We start from the raw sequence: 19,513 nt of genomic DNA, 5'->3' as shown, positions 1-19,513 counted from the left end.
GTTTCCTGTATTATATACCCCTACTCCTATTGTCATAACTGTTGTAATCTGTCTGAGATGAACATATTTTTATTGAAGTAAAATATAAAAAAAATATGGAAATTTCCTAGCATTTCTTTATGTTAAATTCCACACTAATATTAGGTTTTACTACATACTACCATTTAATATGAAAAATGATTTTCATCTAGATCGAAATATTTTTCCAATTTTCATTCTTGGAAATTCTGATAATTTCGAATCCTTACATTTAACATTCTTACTTTTAGTAGTTTTGTATAATTTTTGCTAAATGAATTTTAAATTTGGTGAAGTAAAGACAGTTGGCATTTTCATTGTGATGATATTTGCATATTATCGCAACCACATCGACGCAGCTTGCTGAATTGTATGGAAGAAAGAAAATAATTACTTTTAATGTGAAAAATTATGTATTAGATATACAACTACATATAAACAATATCACAAGAACTAGCAAGTCTGCCCTAGGAACAGAATTTTAAAAATTTTAAATCCTGTTCTACAGGACATCCCAGCTGGCTATTTGTAACAAACAAGAGGAAGCTGGTTTCTCCTTGAAAAAAAATCCAAATCAAATGCCATGAAACAACACATTCATGTTGAGAAGATATAACAGACTGTTAAAACAGCCATAGTTTTGAATATCTCATAAGCAAAATGAAACAATGAAGAAAGCAGTATGATTTAAGTATTGCTGAAATATCTATAGCAGGCTGGAAGAAGAATTGTACTGAAATGAAAACGCAGGTATTGTAGAGATCTTTGATAGCAACCAACAGAAAAACTTAAAAACAAAAAAAAAAAAAAAAAAAAAAGGACACATTCTGCATGGGCATTTTTCTCTTCTCTATCTAATTATAATGGTTAAAAAAAGGACACAGATGCTCATGTTTGTACTTAATATAGGAAGATACATTGTTACTATAATTCCAGATATTATTGCCTAATCTTTTAATTATAAATGGCATTCTCTTTACCCATATAAATAGCAAATAGACAGCATGACTTGACACAAAATTTCAAACAGAACAGACACACACACACACACACAAAAAAAAAAAAAAAAAAAAAAAAAACTAGGGAAGGTTTACAACAGTCAATTAATATGTGAAATTAAAAAATTCTGAAACTTTGTAAAAGAAAAAAAAATCAGCACTTAATAAAATATGCGGTATAGATTTCACGAAATAGTGGTAAACTTATTAAAAAAGTAACTCTTTACAGGGAGAGAAAAGATTAAAAATTAGGATCGGTTATTTCATAAAAAAATTAGAAAAATTCGAAACAAGACACACACAGCAGAAAAAATGTAAAGTCAATAAAATAACAATTAAACAAATTACACAATCGCAACAATACAGATAGTAAAGAAACAAAACTAAATATTTCACAAAAAGGAAAAATTCGAATGATGCAACAAATTTTCAGATGGTAACTTGAATTTAACCTAAACATATAACGGAAAATTAATACAACGAAATCAATAAATAACCATTAAATTAAAAATCAATTAATCAAACGGCTACAACAGAGAAACGATTAAAATTGAACAAAAATTTAAAGAATATAAACCAATATCTCATTAAAGCAATGAACAATTTCAATCAAGGAAATAACAATGCAACAGATAATCAGACAGACAGACAGACAAAGTAGACAGATGTCTTTTGTTGCACCCGCTAAAGTCTTTTTGCACCGATGGGCGAAAAATCAAGCATAGGTGCGAAAGAAAGGTATATAGAAAGGGGGGCAATTTCGTATTTCAGAGGAGAGTAAAAAGGAACTTCGTATATTTTATACGAGTTCGAAAGGCCAGGAAGAAAAGACGGGACAAAATAAAGTAAAAAATAAATGGCCCAAAAGTAATGGAGAGTGAAAAAAAAAATTATTTATAATTAAAAAAAAAAGGGCCTATAGAAAGAAAAGGAAAGGAAATAAGAGAATTTTGTTAAAAAAAAAAAAAAAAAAATTGTGTTCATGAGTGTAGTCAAAGTTGTTATCATTTACATTAAATACAGTCTTCCAGGTGTGTGTAATGAGTGTGTTTTGTAAAGCTGAATAGAGGTAAAGATGGGGAAAATTAATAATAAAATAATAAATTTTGGGGGTCCAGTCACATAACAGTATAAGTCAGGTTTAGAAGCTAACTTTTGCTATAACAGGGAAACTAAAATTTAAAATTTTTTAAATTTAAACTTTGATTTTTTTACATGGAAACCAATATTAGCCTCTACCTTGAGACACAGTAACAGAAGACACATAAGATACATATAATATCATGCAAAGTTATACATTAAACTAAGTAACATCATCTATTGCGGTTTCCAACATATTTATATATTCAGAAAACACCATCAGATAAAATCATAAATCCAAAACAAGGCGAGAACATATCAGCAAAAATAAATAAGTAAATAAATTACGGAGTTTTTTTATTATTATTATTAATTAATTTTTTTAAAAAAATAATAAGCATTTTATTTATTTATTAAGTTAATGGTCATAATTTATTATATGTGTACTATTTTATCAATTTGAGGCACACTGTATTAATATATGCTTTTAATTTAAATAGATAGGAAATATAGATTAAAGGAGCAAAAACTACAACTCTGTACATTCATTGAGGCCCGAGATCGTGTTTTTAGCTCTCGAGACATTCCTCAAAGGGGCCCCAATGGGTAGGGCTAACACTACTGATAAGGATAGCGTCCCTACGAGATAGTAGCCAAAAAAGAACCACATGATTTAAAGCAATTACTAAGTATTTAATGCCAAAACATAATAAAATGAGCATAATAATAATAATGATCATAATAAATGAATGAATTTAAAGGTACTTTAGTGACAGATATTTGATTTAGCTTAGAGAAAAGAAGTTCTACTTATCTGAACGCTCCGTCTTAGTGCTGCAAAAGATTGCAAGGAAGACAAGACCCCCCCCCCCAGGTACAGGAGAACTCCCAGCTTTGAGAACGAGACAATGCAGAGGATATTCGCGAAAATTTTCTGAAATAAATGAAGATTTTCCGGAAAACACCTTTGAAAATTCAGGAGCTCTTCCAAGATCCTGCCTCCATCGTACGTGATCACAGCGCCCTCCGCAACAGATAATCATGTCAATAAGATTATTAAATCTATCGATATAATTCTACGATCATGTCATTATAACTGTTATACTATATCTGTGTAAAAAATATAATCAGTATAATTCAAAAGATCAATCAACATCTAAACAATTAAAAAAAAACCACGTATGTATTCGGACGGAAACTCACAGCCAGAGAGATTCTTTGTCACAGCGACGCCTAACCAAAGAATCTCCTTATCCTTATCCTTATCCTAAGCCTATTTGATTGGTATTTGGCCCTAAGAAGGGCCTTTACCAGTACATAGTTATCTTACCCTGATAAGGGCATCCTATTAAAAATCTTATCCATCTAAAGATGGTAATCCTGGTAATAGCATAAGTGGCGCCATCCTTTGGCGGAAAAGAATCTCTAAGGAATATATATATATATGCCCTTGGTCCTTACAGATTCTTTGGCCAAACTTGGCTGAATAAGCAAGTTGCCATATACATTTCCTTTATCCATTTTGCGCATAATTGTAGATTTGTAGATAAAAAGTAATAACACCATTTTACGTTAGCATTACGGTTTCACTTTAGCGTGTTTCTCCTCTGTTTTGATATCTGTATAAAGAGTTTATACAATGCTACCGCGCTATTTCACTTTATAAAATTTAAGAAAACGCAGCCTTCTTTTGCATGTAAAATTTTGCTGTTACTTTATGCTTTTGTTTGTTTTACTTCCTATTTGTTTCGGGAATGCGGGTTATTTTAAGACAATTAAGAATGAAGCCTCAAGGAAGCAATGAAAATACAAATAACGCCTTGAGCTTCATCTACTTTTATTCATTTCTTTCTTTGTTTTATTTTATTTGTTCTCCTGTCATTTATGTAGTTAACGTATTTCTGTAATCATGGGATACTGCTCTGCTTTTGAGAAACTTCTGAAACCGCCGTTTTAAGAATATCTTTAAGCACCTTATTACTATAATGAATCTCTCTCTTTAGTTTTGTTGTGATAACTGATCTCTGGACAATCTTTCTCTGTCTCTCTCTCTCTATTTATTGTTGTCATATATTCCTACCATTGAAATAAAACCCATCCGCTTTTAAGAGAGATCATACAATATAAAGTTACTAAGGGTTTGTGTGTGTGTGTGTGTGTGTGTGTGTGTTGCTAATGAAGCTGTTTCTTTTGTTTAATAAAATGCAAACACCGAAGCATTTCTCAAACTGGGCATTAAGTGGTTTTTTTTTTTTTTTTTTAACCTTCTCGTAAATTTTTAAATAAAATAAATATATATACATGAATAAATAAATCCAAAAATAATGCGAATTCACGAAGCAATTAGCCAAAATTATAAATTTGAATGTATCGTACAATTAATCCCATCGATCATTATAAAAGTTTTATTTATTGGCAATAATATTAACTGTTTGCGTCTGCTCGGTGATTCATGTGATCGGTACTCGCACTGAATTTAAATAAGTTATTTTGGCTACAAAAGGTATATCTTTTCTTCTAATTTATTTTGTACAATTTTAATATGTGTAATAATAATAAGCTTGCTTATTTGTTACAAATGTTTTTAGTTTTCTTGTAAAAATAAACGGTTTCTCTTTAAAAAATGTGTTTTATGCAGTTTGCTTATACAACGTATCTAGTGTTGCATTTCATGAAGCTGTATTACCGCACACATTAAGCTTTATCATTTCAGATATTTTTATTTCTTCTTTTAACATAATTTTTAGATGTCCGGAAAAGTTGTTTTGGTGACAGGAGGCACTGGGCTGGTAGGCAAAGCAATTGAAGAAGCTATTAACAACAGCAAGCCAGATGGTGAAACCTGGATTTTCGCGTCTTCCAAAGATGCTGATCTGACGTAAGCTGATGAGTTTATTAGTGTTTAATGTTAATTTAATTTCTTATAAAAATTTTCCGATAAAGTACTTATTTCTTCCATTTATTTTCTTTCTTATTTCTTAGCCAATTCTCACCTGCGTCAAACATTTTATAAATTTATATAAATTTGATCTGAATTAAATTTAATGATGACTTGCAGTATTCACCTTATGTCATTAAGAAGTCCTGTATATTTTTTAAATTAAATGTTTAGAATTCCAGAAATAATTGATAATTTTTTAGTTAGAAGCACATGAAAGAGAAAGAATGTGAAACTGGTCAGTTCATTTGCAGCTGCATTATGAGTTAACTGGGAAAATTTTTCATATAACGTATTGTGATTTATAATAGATAACAAAAATGAATTTTTAAAAATGTTCTAAATTTAAACTTTTTTTATCTAGATTGTTATTTCTGAATATAAAAAAAAAAGTAAATTAAATAATAAATACTGTAATTTAATCTTTAAGAAAGATCTCTTGCAGGTTTATTTTGTTCAAATATATGCCTTTGTAAAAATGTTGCGGTGGTTTAACCCGCGAGCGCACTCTGGGTTCAGTGGATACACCCAATTAAAGAAACCTTTCTAAAAATGCCCCTATTATTCCCAAGTAGTTGTTGTTCAGTGTAGTCTCCTCCAAGGCCATCCTCTTTATGTTTCTGAAATTTTTCGCTGGAACTTTGATCGGATCGGGGCTGCGAGACCCGCGCACCTATTCACGTTGCGGGATAGAGTAGACTTTAAGGTACCCCATGTATTATGGCGAAGTTGTTGTTTGATTTATTGCCAAGTTGTTGTTTCATTTATGGTAGCCTGAATAGTTTAATGTTATGGAAACCCTATTGTGATGTAATAGGGTGCATGATTCTGGGAAATTTTGAATCATGGGATGTTTTGTAAGCTTTTTCGTGGTGTCTGTTGGTTTGATTCTTTACATGGTAGAATGTCCGAATGTAGTAAGATTAATTTGAAGTTTGTGTACAATTTGGAGCGAAAGGGGAAAACAGCTTTAATTGATTGGTGTGTAAATGAAGGTTTACTTAGTAGCCATTATAAGTGTCCTGTATGTAGGAAGGATATGCCTCTAGTCGAACGTAAAAACCGTTTAGATGGATTTGAATGGGTTTGTAGGAAGAAAGGTTCAGATGGTCCCTATGTGAAGTGTTCGATCAGAAAGAGTACCTGGTTTGAAAAAAGTCATTTGAATATGATTGATATTTATTTTGAATTTTGCATGGGTCTGGGTGTACGAAGCGAACTCGAAAATCATGGTAAGTGAATATTTGCTTTTGGTAGTGCTTAAATGTATAACATGTTTTTCCTTTTTTATGTTTTTTTATTGTTTGGTTTAAAATGTATTTTATAGAGATTATGTATTTTTTGTTTGCCTATATTGTAGAATTTGGTGCTCCTTTGACTTTTTAAGTGAAAATATATCGATGTGTACATGGACAAAGTAAATGTGCAAAAACATTCGATTTGGCGATTTTTTTTTTCAAAACACGCCAAACTGGACCGTAATATGCAGTTTTACCATTTTTATTACTTGTGTGTTTTGCTGAAAGAAAATAATAAGTTTAAAATAAATATTTTCAGATATTTTTTTAAAAATTACTCTTGCTAATTATGTACAGGATTGGGAAGCAGGCTTCTTTTCTTCTGTAGGTACGATATCTTTTCTCTTTATGTGAATTTTTCAGTAAAGTACCTATTTTGTAAAAACAGAATTGGATGTACTCATGTAGAATTTTAGTTCCCCCCCCCCATTTCTTTCTTTTTTTTATAAGGCATCTTAAGCTCTTACATAGCAAGTGATTTTTTTTTTTTTTTTTTTTTTTCAATTAATGCACAAAATTTCTTCTGCTTCATAGCAAACTTATTCTCCATTAATGAGTTAAAAAATAAAAACACTTTCTCAAAAATAAAAAATTTATTGTTTTAATGTATGATATCTTTCAAATGATCTTCCTTGTGTAAGGGTACATTGCAGAATTTACATATATGCCACATTATACTGTGGTATATACAATAGCATATATGCTCTTGATGGAGCATATATGCCATTGTCGCAAAGCATCTTTTTTTCCCTAGTTTCCACAATGGGTTCTAATGTATGTTTCCTCATATTAACAGAAAGTCCCCTGAAGAATCATAATTTGTTGCTTTTTTCCTAATGCCAGATGCTGATAGTGTATATAATGTTGATGGATGCCTTCAGGAGACTGGTACATTACACAGGACACAGTACACAGGACACAGAACATTTTCTGTATCTTTCATGTTCACCTTTTCCATGGTGCTTTCGGTGATAAAATTCGATATTTTAGTGTAGTATATACTCAATGTACACAGTACACAGAACATTTTCTATATCTATTCCTGAATGGCTTAAACATTCTTCCAAGACTGATGGATTGTCTACTGATGATCATTCTTCTTCAGTATTGGAATGATCCGAATCTGAACTTGAAATTTTTAGTCGGAAAACAAAAATCCTGGGGCATCGTAGACTTTCATTGTCACTTTCATTGTAAGCTTGTTCTCGTCGGTATAATTTGAGAAACTATTTGCACACTTTTCTTCATTATCACATTCTATTCTGTCATGTTCCATTTTTAAGAATTTATTGTAAAAAAGTCAAGTTATTTTAAAACATTGTTTTGCCACCATGAAACCCACTGATAGTTAATAGAAAATCATTTTTATCGGTTCATATGCAGTAATGACAATCCCCACAAAATGAGTCTAGTTGTTTCTCATGCTTTAATAACAATCTGCACAAAATGAGTTTAGTAAGAAAAATCTTTTCTTACTCAAGAAAAACAAAGGTTTGGTTCTTAGAACTTAATCATCACATTAGTGAAATATATTAAGCATAGATAAAAAAATATGAGAATCATGATTGTAATGAGTGCGAGTCATGTGTCAGTGTTAAGAAAATGTTTAAAAAAACTCGGTCTTATCAAAATTCTTTAAAAAATTATTCTCCGACAACCATCTCTTCCTTAAAAAGAGGAGGGGGATGCTTATAATTTATTTTAAAGCATAAGTTTAATGTCATTATTTCAACTAATCATAAGCTATTTCTAATCGTTTTTGTTAAAACCGTGTAATATTTTTACAGTAAAATTTAAGATTTTCTAATTTCGAAAAGCTCATTTCATTTGCCAGAAATGTCTTCAGACAAGTATTTTTAAGAAATAATCATTGCACTAATCAAAATGATTTATTTTAATGTTTTATTTAATGAAACTCTTTTTTTTTTTTTTTAATGAAAGTAAAAATAATTATTTACATTTTCTCGTCTTCATCCTCAATCGCTAAAATGTTTTTAACTTACTTTTCATTACATGCACATGTGCATATTATAGCTGTGGATGTTTAATCAGTTTATATCTTTCTAGAATAAGTAACATTATTAAATTGTTTTATAACTTAAAAAATATATATTAGCATTTTTTTCAAAAGTTAAATGAAAATACATTGTGAGAGTTTCAAGAGTTAAATTGAAATACATCGTGACCTTTGATGAAGCAAGGGCTTACCTAAGTGATTGCAACAAGAAAGGTCTACTTAGGATCGAAAACAAAGAGAAAAAAATGTGCAGACCTGATTCTACTGGTGCAAAGAAGGTTTCAGTAAAAGAATTTGATTGTTGCAGAATTCTCTTACAATAGGAAATCAAAAATAAGAAGGGGGAGTCAACTCAAAGTACTGTTGAGAGAACTGTCAAGAGAATGTTTTAAGTGCCATATTTAGAGAAGAAATTCCATTTCTTTACATCTTTTGACTTTGAATGAGTGAAATTTCATCAAAACAAAGCGACAAGTTATACTTCAGAAAATTCCTTGAAAAAAATAAGGAATTGTACTGGTACTGCATATAAACCTTTTCAACATATTCCTGCAAAGTCCCTTGATGTTCCATCTATGAAATATTGTGCCTTTGGTCTCTTGAAAAGAGCCTTTCTAATTGTAAATTCTTTCAGTTAATGGGCTCTGGGAAGTAGTGGAAGAGGAATGAAAATTGAATGAACTACCAAAAATTTTACAAAAAAACCTTTCTATCATAGAAATCCCAGTGCAGACTTATAATTCAGAAAAAAAGGTTATCGGATGAACATTTAAAAAAAATACTCTTTACATTTTAAACATTAATTGAATGCCCCTGCAATCATTCTAAAAATGTGTAAGCATCCTCTGTATATATGCTACAACAGTCAACCCTCACGTGTATGTGTGATTATGTTAAATGAGTTACACATTTTCCATATTTTTTCATATAAAGTGTTGCCACTTTTTTTGTAGCAAATTATGTTGCAACTGGGAAATTTATGAACTGATGGGAAGATAAGGTTTTAGATTTATTCAGAAAATATGAACAATGCAATACCTATGAGCCATAATGACAGACTGATATTTTTTGCCAATTCACCGTGTCATCAATTGGTTGGTGAATTTTCATGGCCAAGTGGAATCAGAAAGAACTAGTTTTCGTTAATGTAAAATTAAGCCCAAAACAAATTAGCTAATATTGCATATAAGTAATTGAATTTCTATTATGAGTACATTTCAGTTATATGAATATTATGTTTAAACTTTTCCATATTCAAATACAGTTTTTACTGTTATTTTCAGAGATATAAATCAAACAGATTTACTGTTTCAGAAACATAAGCCAACACATGTCATTCACTTAGCTGCTATGGTTGGTGGTTTGTTTAGAAATCTGAAATATAATTTAGACTTTTTGGTAAGTCATTATTTTTTCATTTTTACAAATTATACCAATTTTAATTATAAAGCAATTATGTTGTCCATTTTGAATATCGTATCAAACCAAATATAAAATATTTTACTCCTTGGCATGGCTTTTTGAATATCGAAATCTTAAGATTGCATTTCAAGCTCTTATGGTGGACTACACAAAGAGAAGAAATTTATGTGTGTTGTCCACCACAGGTCACAGTGTTTGAGCTGTTACGAGGTGCAAGATGACAGGGTCTGATATTGCAGAAGCAAAAATTCATTCAGTTATGGCTCCACTTGACATTTCATGAATCCTAACTTTACAGCCAGTGTCAAGGGATTTTAGCAATCTGCACTATGTCTGTCACCAAAGCCTCTTGGTTTCAGGAAGGGTGACAAAGAGCCATGTTCCTGTTTCTTATCTGATAACATTTGAACTGTAACAAATCAGAGCATGTAAAATAGAACTGAAACATTAAGAGGGTGTGATTAATTCAGTCTGCAAACTGTTTTAGACAACGCAAAAACTCGAAATGCTCTTAAACTCTTGACTAAAGAGAACTCTTGCTGCTCGCAAAATCCTTGCATAATGAAAATAATAATTTACAATTTTTGTCTTACCTATGCTTTCAATATTAATTGTTAATTATTGTATTAATAATAGAGCTTCTCATATATTTTTAATAAATTTGGTTCTAGTTCTGTATGCAGTGAGTAACATCCAAACTAAACAAATTGCAAACCAGTCAGTTATCAATCCTGACATGGAGTCACCATATCAGTGCAGCATACCATCATCACCCCACTTTAAAAAATATATTAAGCTAATTTATCTCTATTTATGTCTACTTTACAAGAAAACTATTTTTTGAGTTTACGCCAAAGTCTTTTTAATTATATTCCTTGTAGAACATCAATACATCAATTTTAAAAGTGCAGGGTTTTTCATAAAAACATTATTAAATTTCAGAATGTGAGTCTTGAATGGATTCCAGTATAATTTTTCATCAATTTAAAGAGCTGCTAATGTTATATTCCAAAATATAATACTGCACATTTTTAAGTTAGCTAAGTTAAATTAGTTAAGTTTTTTAAGTTGTTTTGAAAGCATGTAAATAAATATAGATTCTTTTTGACTACTTGAACCTCCTGAAAAATATTAATTAGGTTACATGCTGTGTCACCAAAATAGGCAACCCAGGTGTGGTACCTTAGTTATTAATGTTTGTTTATATTGCATTGATGAGTCATTACTGTTTTCATTGCATTGAAGGCATATTTTTTTTCCTTGTAAGGAATTGTAATGGAACTGTGGAGTTTGTCAACTGATAAAAAAACAAAGCATTGCATTTCTTCAGAAATATGGCATTTTGCCCAAGAGTAGAGAATGCAAAATTTTACTTTTCATAAAGTTATGCTTCATAAAATTGAACTTTGTAGATCAAAATTTGTGCATCATTATTAAATTGGTGCAATTCATTGATGTTTTTTTTAAGTGAACACAGATCAGTGGGTACATTGAGAAAAATGAAAGTGTGCACAGTGCCAAGTTGTGCTTGATAAGAAGTTTCTGCGATTCTCTCATGTTTTTTGAAGCTTGAACAGATTGCTGTGTAGGAAGAACACTGCAAAAATAAATAACCAAAATAATAAGTTTTATTATGCATTTTTATTTTATTAATTGGGGCTGCTTATTTAATTCTTAGTGCATCATCATTTTTGAAAAAAAGCTACTGTCTTTCATATCTTAGCTCTTTGAAAAATAGTTGCCGATGGTTGGCAACATTTTGGAAGGGAAGTGCAGATTATCAGAAAATACCTAAATATATGCAAAAAATATGGACACTTTATATAAATATGTATATTTCAGTTTTATGCTTTGAAATAATAAAAGTTCTAAGCATACAAAGTAATACAGTGGTAATTTAAGATATTTTTCTGTTGAGGATTTAGTGCAAAAACTACTGTGTGCTACCAGTAAAAGAGAAATCTATAAACATAATTTGTGTAGTCAAGAGTTATTGTAAAAGTATTTATGTGATATAAAGTTTATTTTTGGCATTATGTTTCTTAGTCGTATATTTCTAAACCTGCAGTTCTCAATTTTTTTTCATTTGGATTGAATGTCTGTGATCTTGCAGATGGCTATGATTATGCTCAAAACATCTGTGGCAAGCAATATTGAGATTTAAAAGAAAGTCTAAAACCTTAGTAATAGAGAATTTATATTGTGGAATTTCTGATTCTCTAGAAAAAAGATCTTAGAAACTTGAAATTTTTAAAAGGGACCCTTTTTTTTTAAATTTCAAGTTTTTCCCCAAAAAATTGTCTAATTTTCCAAATTTGAAAGACCCACTCTCCTGAAATTATATCCATTTATTTAATTATTCTTTGCTGTAGGAACAGTACAATCAATTTCAGTGCTCGTAATCTGCATAGTTGAACTGGAGAATAATTTGATTATTTAAAAAGAATTATTTGAAGAAATGGAAATGGAGTATGAGATAAAGACTGTTATATTCAGTATTTTTATGAGAAAAGTTTTGCCCAAGATTTTTGGAATAAAATAAAATAACTAGAATATCATTGCAAAGTATAACCAAAAGCTCTCTTACCTACCTGCTATCAGTTAGGACTGCGAAGATGAAACAGTCATGAGACAGAAAAACATTTTAGAGATCTACCTATTTTCAATTATATATTTGACTTGAGTTATTCTGGGGTTTTAATATGATAATGTGATTTTGTTTTATGTTGGAAGTAATACTAGGACCAAGAGTTCCCATGACAAAAATAGTAATAATTTGCCTATAAATATTTGTTTCTTTATTGCAACCATTTCCTGAGTCTTCAACAAGAATAACTAGGAGCACTAGAATAACAAGTTATTTTCTCAGTTCTTGGTAAAGCAACATATAAGCATTATCTTGTTCAATAAGACTTCAAAACTATTCCGAAGGTTAGCCTGGCTCCTGCATTTTTGATATCATAGATAATTAGTACTGTTGATATCCCACATAAATTAAATATATTAATAATTTGAAGTAAATTATGTATTTATTTAGTTGTCACTTGCAAGAGCAACTTATATTGTGCTTCCCAAAAATCTTGGTGCCTTTATTGAGATTTTCTTTTGCCTATGTTTCTAGCTGGCTCTTGCAGGTGATAGCTAAAATAGTATCCAGGAGAAATAAAAGAACAAACCAGCCATAACCAATACCCAAATCTTTCCCAAAGTTTACACTCACAAGTAACATACTTTTAAAGTTTCAGATAACTCAAAAGTGCCTGAAGTTTTGTTATAAGTGTGTGTGACATTAATTGCATTATATATTACAGTCGATTCCGGTTAATCGGACCACATCGGGTAGTGATTGTTTTGGTCTTAATAACCAACTGGTCTGATATCATGAACATGTCTTATGTTGTAAGATGGGACATGCTATATGTACATGTAAATCATGAACTAAAATGTAATTATGGCCTTTATTGTGCGGTTCACACATATGGCTAATACACATGTACTAACAAGAAATACAGTCTAACTTTTTTCATTGATTCATTGTCAGACAGATGGGAATTCCTTTCAAGTGGAGCCGAACACTCTATTGTTCATTTCCTCGAAACTCGGAGGCACAGGTCAAAGAAAATGCTGCACGTATTCACATCCCACCGGTATCGCTTTTGTCATGCACTTTAGGAATATCTGACCTTTGATAAAGCATTTTCCTGGGGAGCCGCAAATACAGATCCTCCCATATGTCGCAGACCACCTGTACATCCGCTGTACGCGGCCGACTTGTGGCTTCTGTTTCTTATTTGCTCTCTGGTCCAAATAAGCGAATAAAATTAGGCTTATGTACATAGGATTTGTTTCGGTTCTTTAAGATTTGGTCCAAAAAAGTGGCTGGTCCGATTATCCGGTGGTCAATTAACCGGATTCGACTGTATATTATTTTGCGACAGACCACACAAGATAAGAAATTCATCTGTGCTGTCATCTCACAAGCTGCAATCTTGGAGCTGTTAAAAAGTGTGAGACAACACATTCTGAGATTGCATAAGCAATAACTAGTTAAATAATGCCTACACTTGACATTATAAAAGCCATAAAATTAGCAAGCCCACCAGTGGCCGAGTGGTAAAATCACTGAACGCTGGTAGTTCTGACCTGCATTCGAATCCAGGGGAACAGGCCAGCTGCATAGGCGTTTTCATGGTTTTCCCCATGTGTAATGTGTATATGAGCCAATTTTCCTTGGAAAGTCCTCCACAAGGCATCCCTACCCTCAGGCAGATAGCCCTAGTGTGCTGTAGTAAACTAAACCAAACCAATCATAAAATTAGCAATGCAACAACCTTGTGTTTGGCATAGATTTAGTCAGGAACTTGATCAATTTTAAGAGCAAACAGATGCAGGTCCCTGTTCTCAGGAGCAAAAAAATCTGCAAGACTAGAAAGCAACTTTCTTAGTTCCACTTTATGCCAAGATTATCGTGCTTATTTTGCATATCGTGTTGCGGCTCTTTCTATCAGGTAGTGTCATTTGGAGGCATGATAATATTTTTGGAAGTGATCCTGCAGCCAGGTGTTGAATGGAAGTTTGAAGAAGGGGTATGATCTAGGCATCTGAATCGTCATAAGAATAATAGTTGCAGGAAGTACAAAGTCATGCGAGATGCTGCAGTTTGGGTCACAGGTTCAGATAATCTTGATATACTAAATACATTTAGTCCGCAATTAAAGAACAAAACAATCAAATAAAGTAAAGCAACTATTTACAATATGTATAAGGACTGTGTGCAGTTTATAAGTACAGTCAAAAGTCTTTAATCTGGACTCGTCGGGACTTCGGCGATTCCGAATTATCGGTTTTTCCGAATTATACATCATCAATTTAAGTCTGGTAAGATGGCATGCAGAAATTATAAAATTAAAAATATGAAACCGTAATTTATGAAATAAAGAGCAATTATGATCTAAAGGGTATCAAAATTTACAAAAAAAAAAACCTTAATATTTATTTGTTTACTTTATTAAACATTTCTTTCAACCCGCGCATGCGTAAAGCATACATTACGGATAATCCAAATTAGAAAATTTCAACCAGAAAACTATTTGATGGGTATTTGTGATATTTATAATAACGAGGAATTTGATTTAAATCATATCAAAGAGTACATCGAGATGAAATACTACATTTAGTAAGGAATTATAAGCTGAATAAAACAAAAACCTCTGCCCTGAAGATAAGGATAGTGCTGACAGATCAACTTCCAGTTCATTGCGTGCTGTGATGTCCCCCCCCCCCCGTAGAGCAGCGTGAAATTGATAAACAGATTTCGGAATGGTTAGAGAAAAAGGCTTTGCCGTTATCCATTTTTTGCAGCAATTCCACTTTTTGTTTGATGGACATCGAAACATGCTTCGCTTTGTAGATCCTTTGGCGACTCCAGAATCGGAAATTCTTTTTGGCATAATCGAAAGTTCAAGCTTACTTTTATAAAATTGCTCTAACAGTCTGCAAAAAATAATAAGCCGGATCCAATTCGAAGATTAAGGAACAACGCAATCTGCAACATTAACTGAAATAGATAATTTGATAATTTGAGCCTAGCTTATACGGACCATTATACATTAAATGCGCATGTATAAAGGCATTATGCTCATGCGTTAATGCTACGCATGTGCAGAAAGTTTGTAGCTTTGAGGTCCGGATGATAGATTATTCTGGATTATGGACGTCCAGATTAAACACTTTTGACTGTATTGGTAAAGATTTTTCTCTTATCACTAAAATGGGTTTATGTAGGGAAATTTTGCTCCAGCATGCAAGTTGCGTAGAGTCTTAGGTAACGGTCTTCACTGAGTAGTTCCTAATGAAAAGTTCTTAAGTGCTTCAGGGGGACATGGTCCTCAGATTTTTTTAAGAACTGGTCATTAGTTTTCCGTAGATAATTTGCAAGAAATTCAACATCGTGGAGCCTTTGATTCATTGTATAAAAATGTGTGTTCATCATTATTTTGTGAAATTTGGATTGCACAACTTGAATTTCTTGCAGCTTATTCTTAGCTGCAGTCTTCTTCAAGGAAGAGGCATATGTCAGTATGGGCTAAATGGTGGAAATATAAACCTCTTTTTGCCTGAGTCCAATCGAGAAGAAGCTTTCCAGATAATTTTTGCAGAACCCAAATCAAAATTATGATTAAATTTCTAACTATGATTGGCTATTGAAGATTTTTTTTAGATATAACATTAGTGTTTCTTGATATGAAACCTTAATGCTCATTTACTTTGGCTGATATATCTGAAACCACACTGACATGATATGCTGTTAATTCCCCTAGAATTGAAAGTCAGAAATGGAATCTTTAAGAATTGCCATCGATTTATAATAAAAGGGCTAACTAATGCTTCTTGCTAAAGGTGCTTGTAATAAAAAATGCTTACATAAAATAGCTTATGATAAAATGCTTCCCATAGATTTATAATAAAAACGTTTTAGTTCAATGTGTAGTTAATATAGTACAAAGTCTGTAATCCGGGCTTGTTGGGACTTCAGCGATTTTGGATTAGGGGTTTTTCCGGATTATAGATCATCAATTTAAATCTGGTAAGATGGCATGCAGAAATTATACAATTAAAAATATGAAACCGTAATTTATGAAAGAAAGAGCAATTGTGATTTAAAGAGTATCAAGATTTACAAAAAAAAAAAAAAAAAAAAAAAAAAGCTTAATATTTGTTTATTTTATTTAACATTTCTATTAATGTAAGTTATTTAAGTTGCTTCATTTTTTGTGCTAATACTTTAATTCTGTAAACAGACATAATTTCTTGTTCAGTTACAAAGTTTCACTGTTCAAGTCCTGTAATTGCTGTGACTAGAATACTGACTAACTTGTCAATCAAATTTTATTTCATTTTCAATAACCTCTTTGTCACTATCAGAAGCGGTATTTTCTGGGTCTAGAACCATACTACAGATTTCACCATCCGTTAATTGATTGACAATTGGGGCATTGTCGTCGCAATGAAAAACTTCTGTTATATCATCTTCATTTATTACCACTTCTCCACATTTCTTTACAAACTCCAATAATCGGAAAATTTCACCTTTAGTTTGTGAAGTCCGAAAACCTTCAAATTCGCGGCTATCATCTTCATCGTCCTCACTATAAAATATGGTAGCTGGCCATAAATTATGCCAAGCATTTTTTAACGCATCTGGAGACACAACCTCCCAATGTGCATGCGTAAAGCATTCAAAAAACGTTTGTGGCTTTGAGGTCCGGATTATAGATTATTCCAGATAACGGACGTCCGGATTACGGACTTTATACTGTATACAAACAAACCAAAATACAACAAACACCAATGATTACAATAGAGTCACGCCACTAGTACACCAGTGCCGTAATCCTGATTATTATACAGTTCTTTATTTTCTGTTATGCTTAATGTGGCTGCTTTGCAAAACTGAATCTCAGTTGCTAATTTATTTTCACCATTAAAATTGTATCATTGTTGGATTATTTTACTCAAAACAAGTACTGGCATGGCATTTTATATAGGATTCTAAGTTTCCTTGCTAATTTTTTATTTTGATATTGTAGAAAATGTCATCTTCTCTGCACTGTCCCCAAAATTGGGGCAAAACTGTAACTTCAACTAAAAAATATTTTGAAACCCTGTTTCTTGTGCGGCAGGGTAAGAGCAAAATGATCAACAAGCCTGCTATGAAATGCCTGGTTGATTTAAGGAAGGAAAACCCTTTCATTCTTGGGCAAATATTTATGTGGAATAACTTGGATGTAGATTACTATGTACTAACTAGAGAAATTCTGCTCATATTATAATAAAAATAACTGGTGTATGCACTTGCACCTTTTCTGAACTCTCCCTTAACTTTTTTTTACATTAGAATTACCAGTATCTTTCCTTGAGCATGTGCAACTAAAATGTAAAAATGGAAAAACAAATGCTTTTACATATTAGTAAATTTCAAGAACAGCTTATGTTTGATTTAGAATAAAATATAATAATTTAGAAAGTGCAAATTTGTTACATTATTACAAGCTTTTTTTTTTTTTTCTTTCAGCGTAAGAATATTCACATCAATGATAATGTTCTTCACTGCAGTTTTAAACATGGTGTCGAGAAAGTTGTGTCTTGTCTGTCCACTTGCATTTTTCCTGATAAAACTACATATCCTATTAATGAAACTATGGTAAGTTTTCAAATGTATTTTCCTGCATAATTCATTTAATTATTTGGTCTAATTTCATTTTCCTTTTCAGATTCATAATGGCCCACCCCATGATTCAAATTATGGGTATTCATATGCTAAACGTCTAATTGATATCCAGAATCGGGCCTATCATGATCAACATGGATGCAACTATACATCGGTAATACCCACAAATGTATTCGGCCCACATGACAACTTTAATTTAGAAGATGGACATGTTCTTCCTGGGTTAATTCATAAAACTTATGAAGCTAAAAGTAAGCACAGACAACTGTAATATATTTAAGTAAAGTGTATATAGTATAAAGTTCAAAATCCAGATATCAATTGCCTGAAATTATCTAAAGTTTGGTCTTCCAGATTACCAGCAACCGCTTTTTTTTTTTTTTTTTTTTCTGTTAGAATTTTTTTTTTTTTTTTTTTTTTTTTACTAGTAGTCATTGAATGCTGAAGAACATGGTAACCTTATATGTTGACATTACGCTTGGCAATGATTAGACTTTCACTAACTGCACTGGAAGGGTTGAGTGAATTGATGATAAAAAATTTTAAAAAATTCTTTCCATATGCAAAAAATATATTCTATGAATGATACTCATAGGTCAAAATATTACATTTATTGCTGATTGAATTCAGAATAAGTGATTCAGACAAGCCCAGAACAGGGCAGCTGAATTTAAGGAAAGCAAAATTTTTAGAGAAGCAATGAGCATCAAAATTAAGGGATGGTAAAAATCGTCAGAATTTAGAGAAGGTAAAATTTTTAGAATTTAGGGAGACACTTGGCAACAGAATTTAGAACTCGCAGAAACTGCACTAGGCTGCAAAATGTTTAGCACCGGCCCTGGGTAAGACTTAAGTATATGTGAAAATTTATTTGGGATTTGTGAGAGAAATAGGCAAAAATATAATGAGAAACTAAACTAATTCAAGCTTAACTTCCTCATTGTGCAATAGAGGCAAGATAAAATTTAGTGGAATGACATGTCTTTAATCTCCAATCTCATGGTACATAGCCAACAGTGTACAGTGGATGCTAGCCATAAATTTGAAGGTTGTCAGATATTGTACACAAAAAGCAAAGTTTTTAAATTAATTGAATTTGTGAAAACATATGGAGCAGCAGTAACAAATGAAGATGATGGAACAGAAGTTTTTTTATTGTGATAACAGTACCCCAATCATTAGCCAAGTAACTGACTGCAAAATCTATAGTATGGTTTTAAATCCATAAAATATCACTACCGATGTTGAAGAAAGTAACAGAGACTGTTGAGAACAAAGAATTTTCATTGAATATTTAGTGGGAATTCTCAACACTGCAATTACAGGGCTTGAACAATGGAACTATGTTAGTGAACGAGAAATTGTATCTGTCTGTAGAATTACAGAGAAAGTATTAGCATAAAAATAAAGCAACTTACAATGAAAGAAATGTTAACTAAAGCAAATAAATAAATATTGAGCTTTTTTGGAAAATTTTGATTCTCTTAAGAACGTTAAATGCTTCATTATTTT

At 31.6% G+C, this 19,513-nt stretch overlaps 1 protein-coding gene across 1 annotated transcript in view; it reads left to right on the top strand.

Annotated features, from left to right (window-relative positions):
• The first annotated feature begins 4,500 nt into the window (after positions 1–4,500).
• Gmer (GDP-L-fucose synthase-like protein) overlaps positions 4,501–19,513 on the top strand; it is a 32,470-nt gene continuing 17,457 nt past the window's right edge. Inside the window, exons 1-5 of the mRNA XM_035374077.2 lie at positions 4,501–4,599; positions 4,844–4,974; positions 9,633–9,747; positions 17,846–17,974; positions 18,045–18,252. Coding sequence (XP_035229968.1) covers positions 4,844–4,974; positions 9,633–9,747; positions 17,846–17,974; positions 18,045–18,252 — 583 coding nt within the window. The 5' untranslated portion in view covers positions 4,501–4,599. The remainder of the gene's footprint in view (positions 4,600–4,843; positions 4,975–9,632; positions 9,748–17,845; positions 17,975–18,044; positions 18,253–19,513) is intronic.

This window comes from Stegodyphus dumicola, chromosome 1 (genome assembly GCF_044657685.1).
Source record: "Stegodyphus dumicola isolate Sdum_Otavi_A_Nest chromosome 1, ASM4465768v1".
In the NCBI taxonomy this organism is placed as follows: Eukaryota; Metazoa; Arthropoda; class Arachnida; order Araneae; family Eresidae; genus Stegodyphus; species Stegodyphus dumicola.
This window is presented reverse-complemented; position numbering and strand designations above follow the sequence as displayed.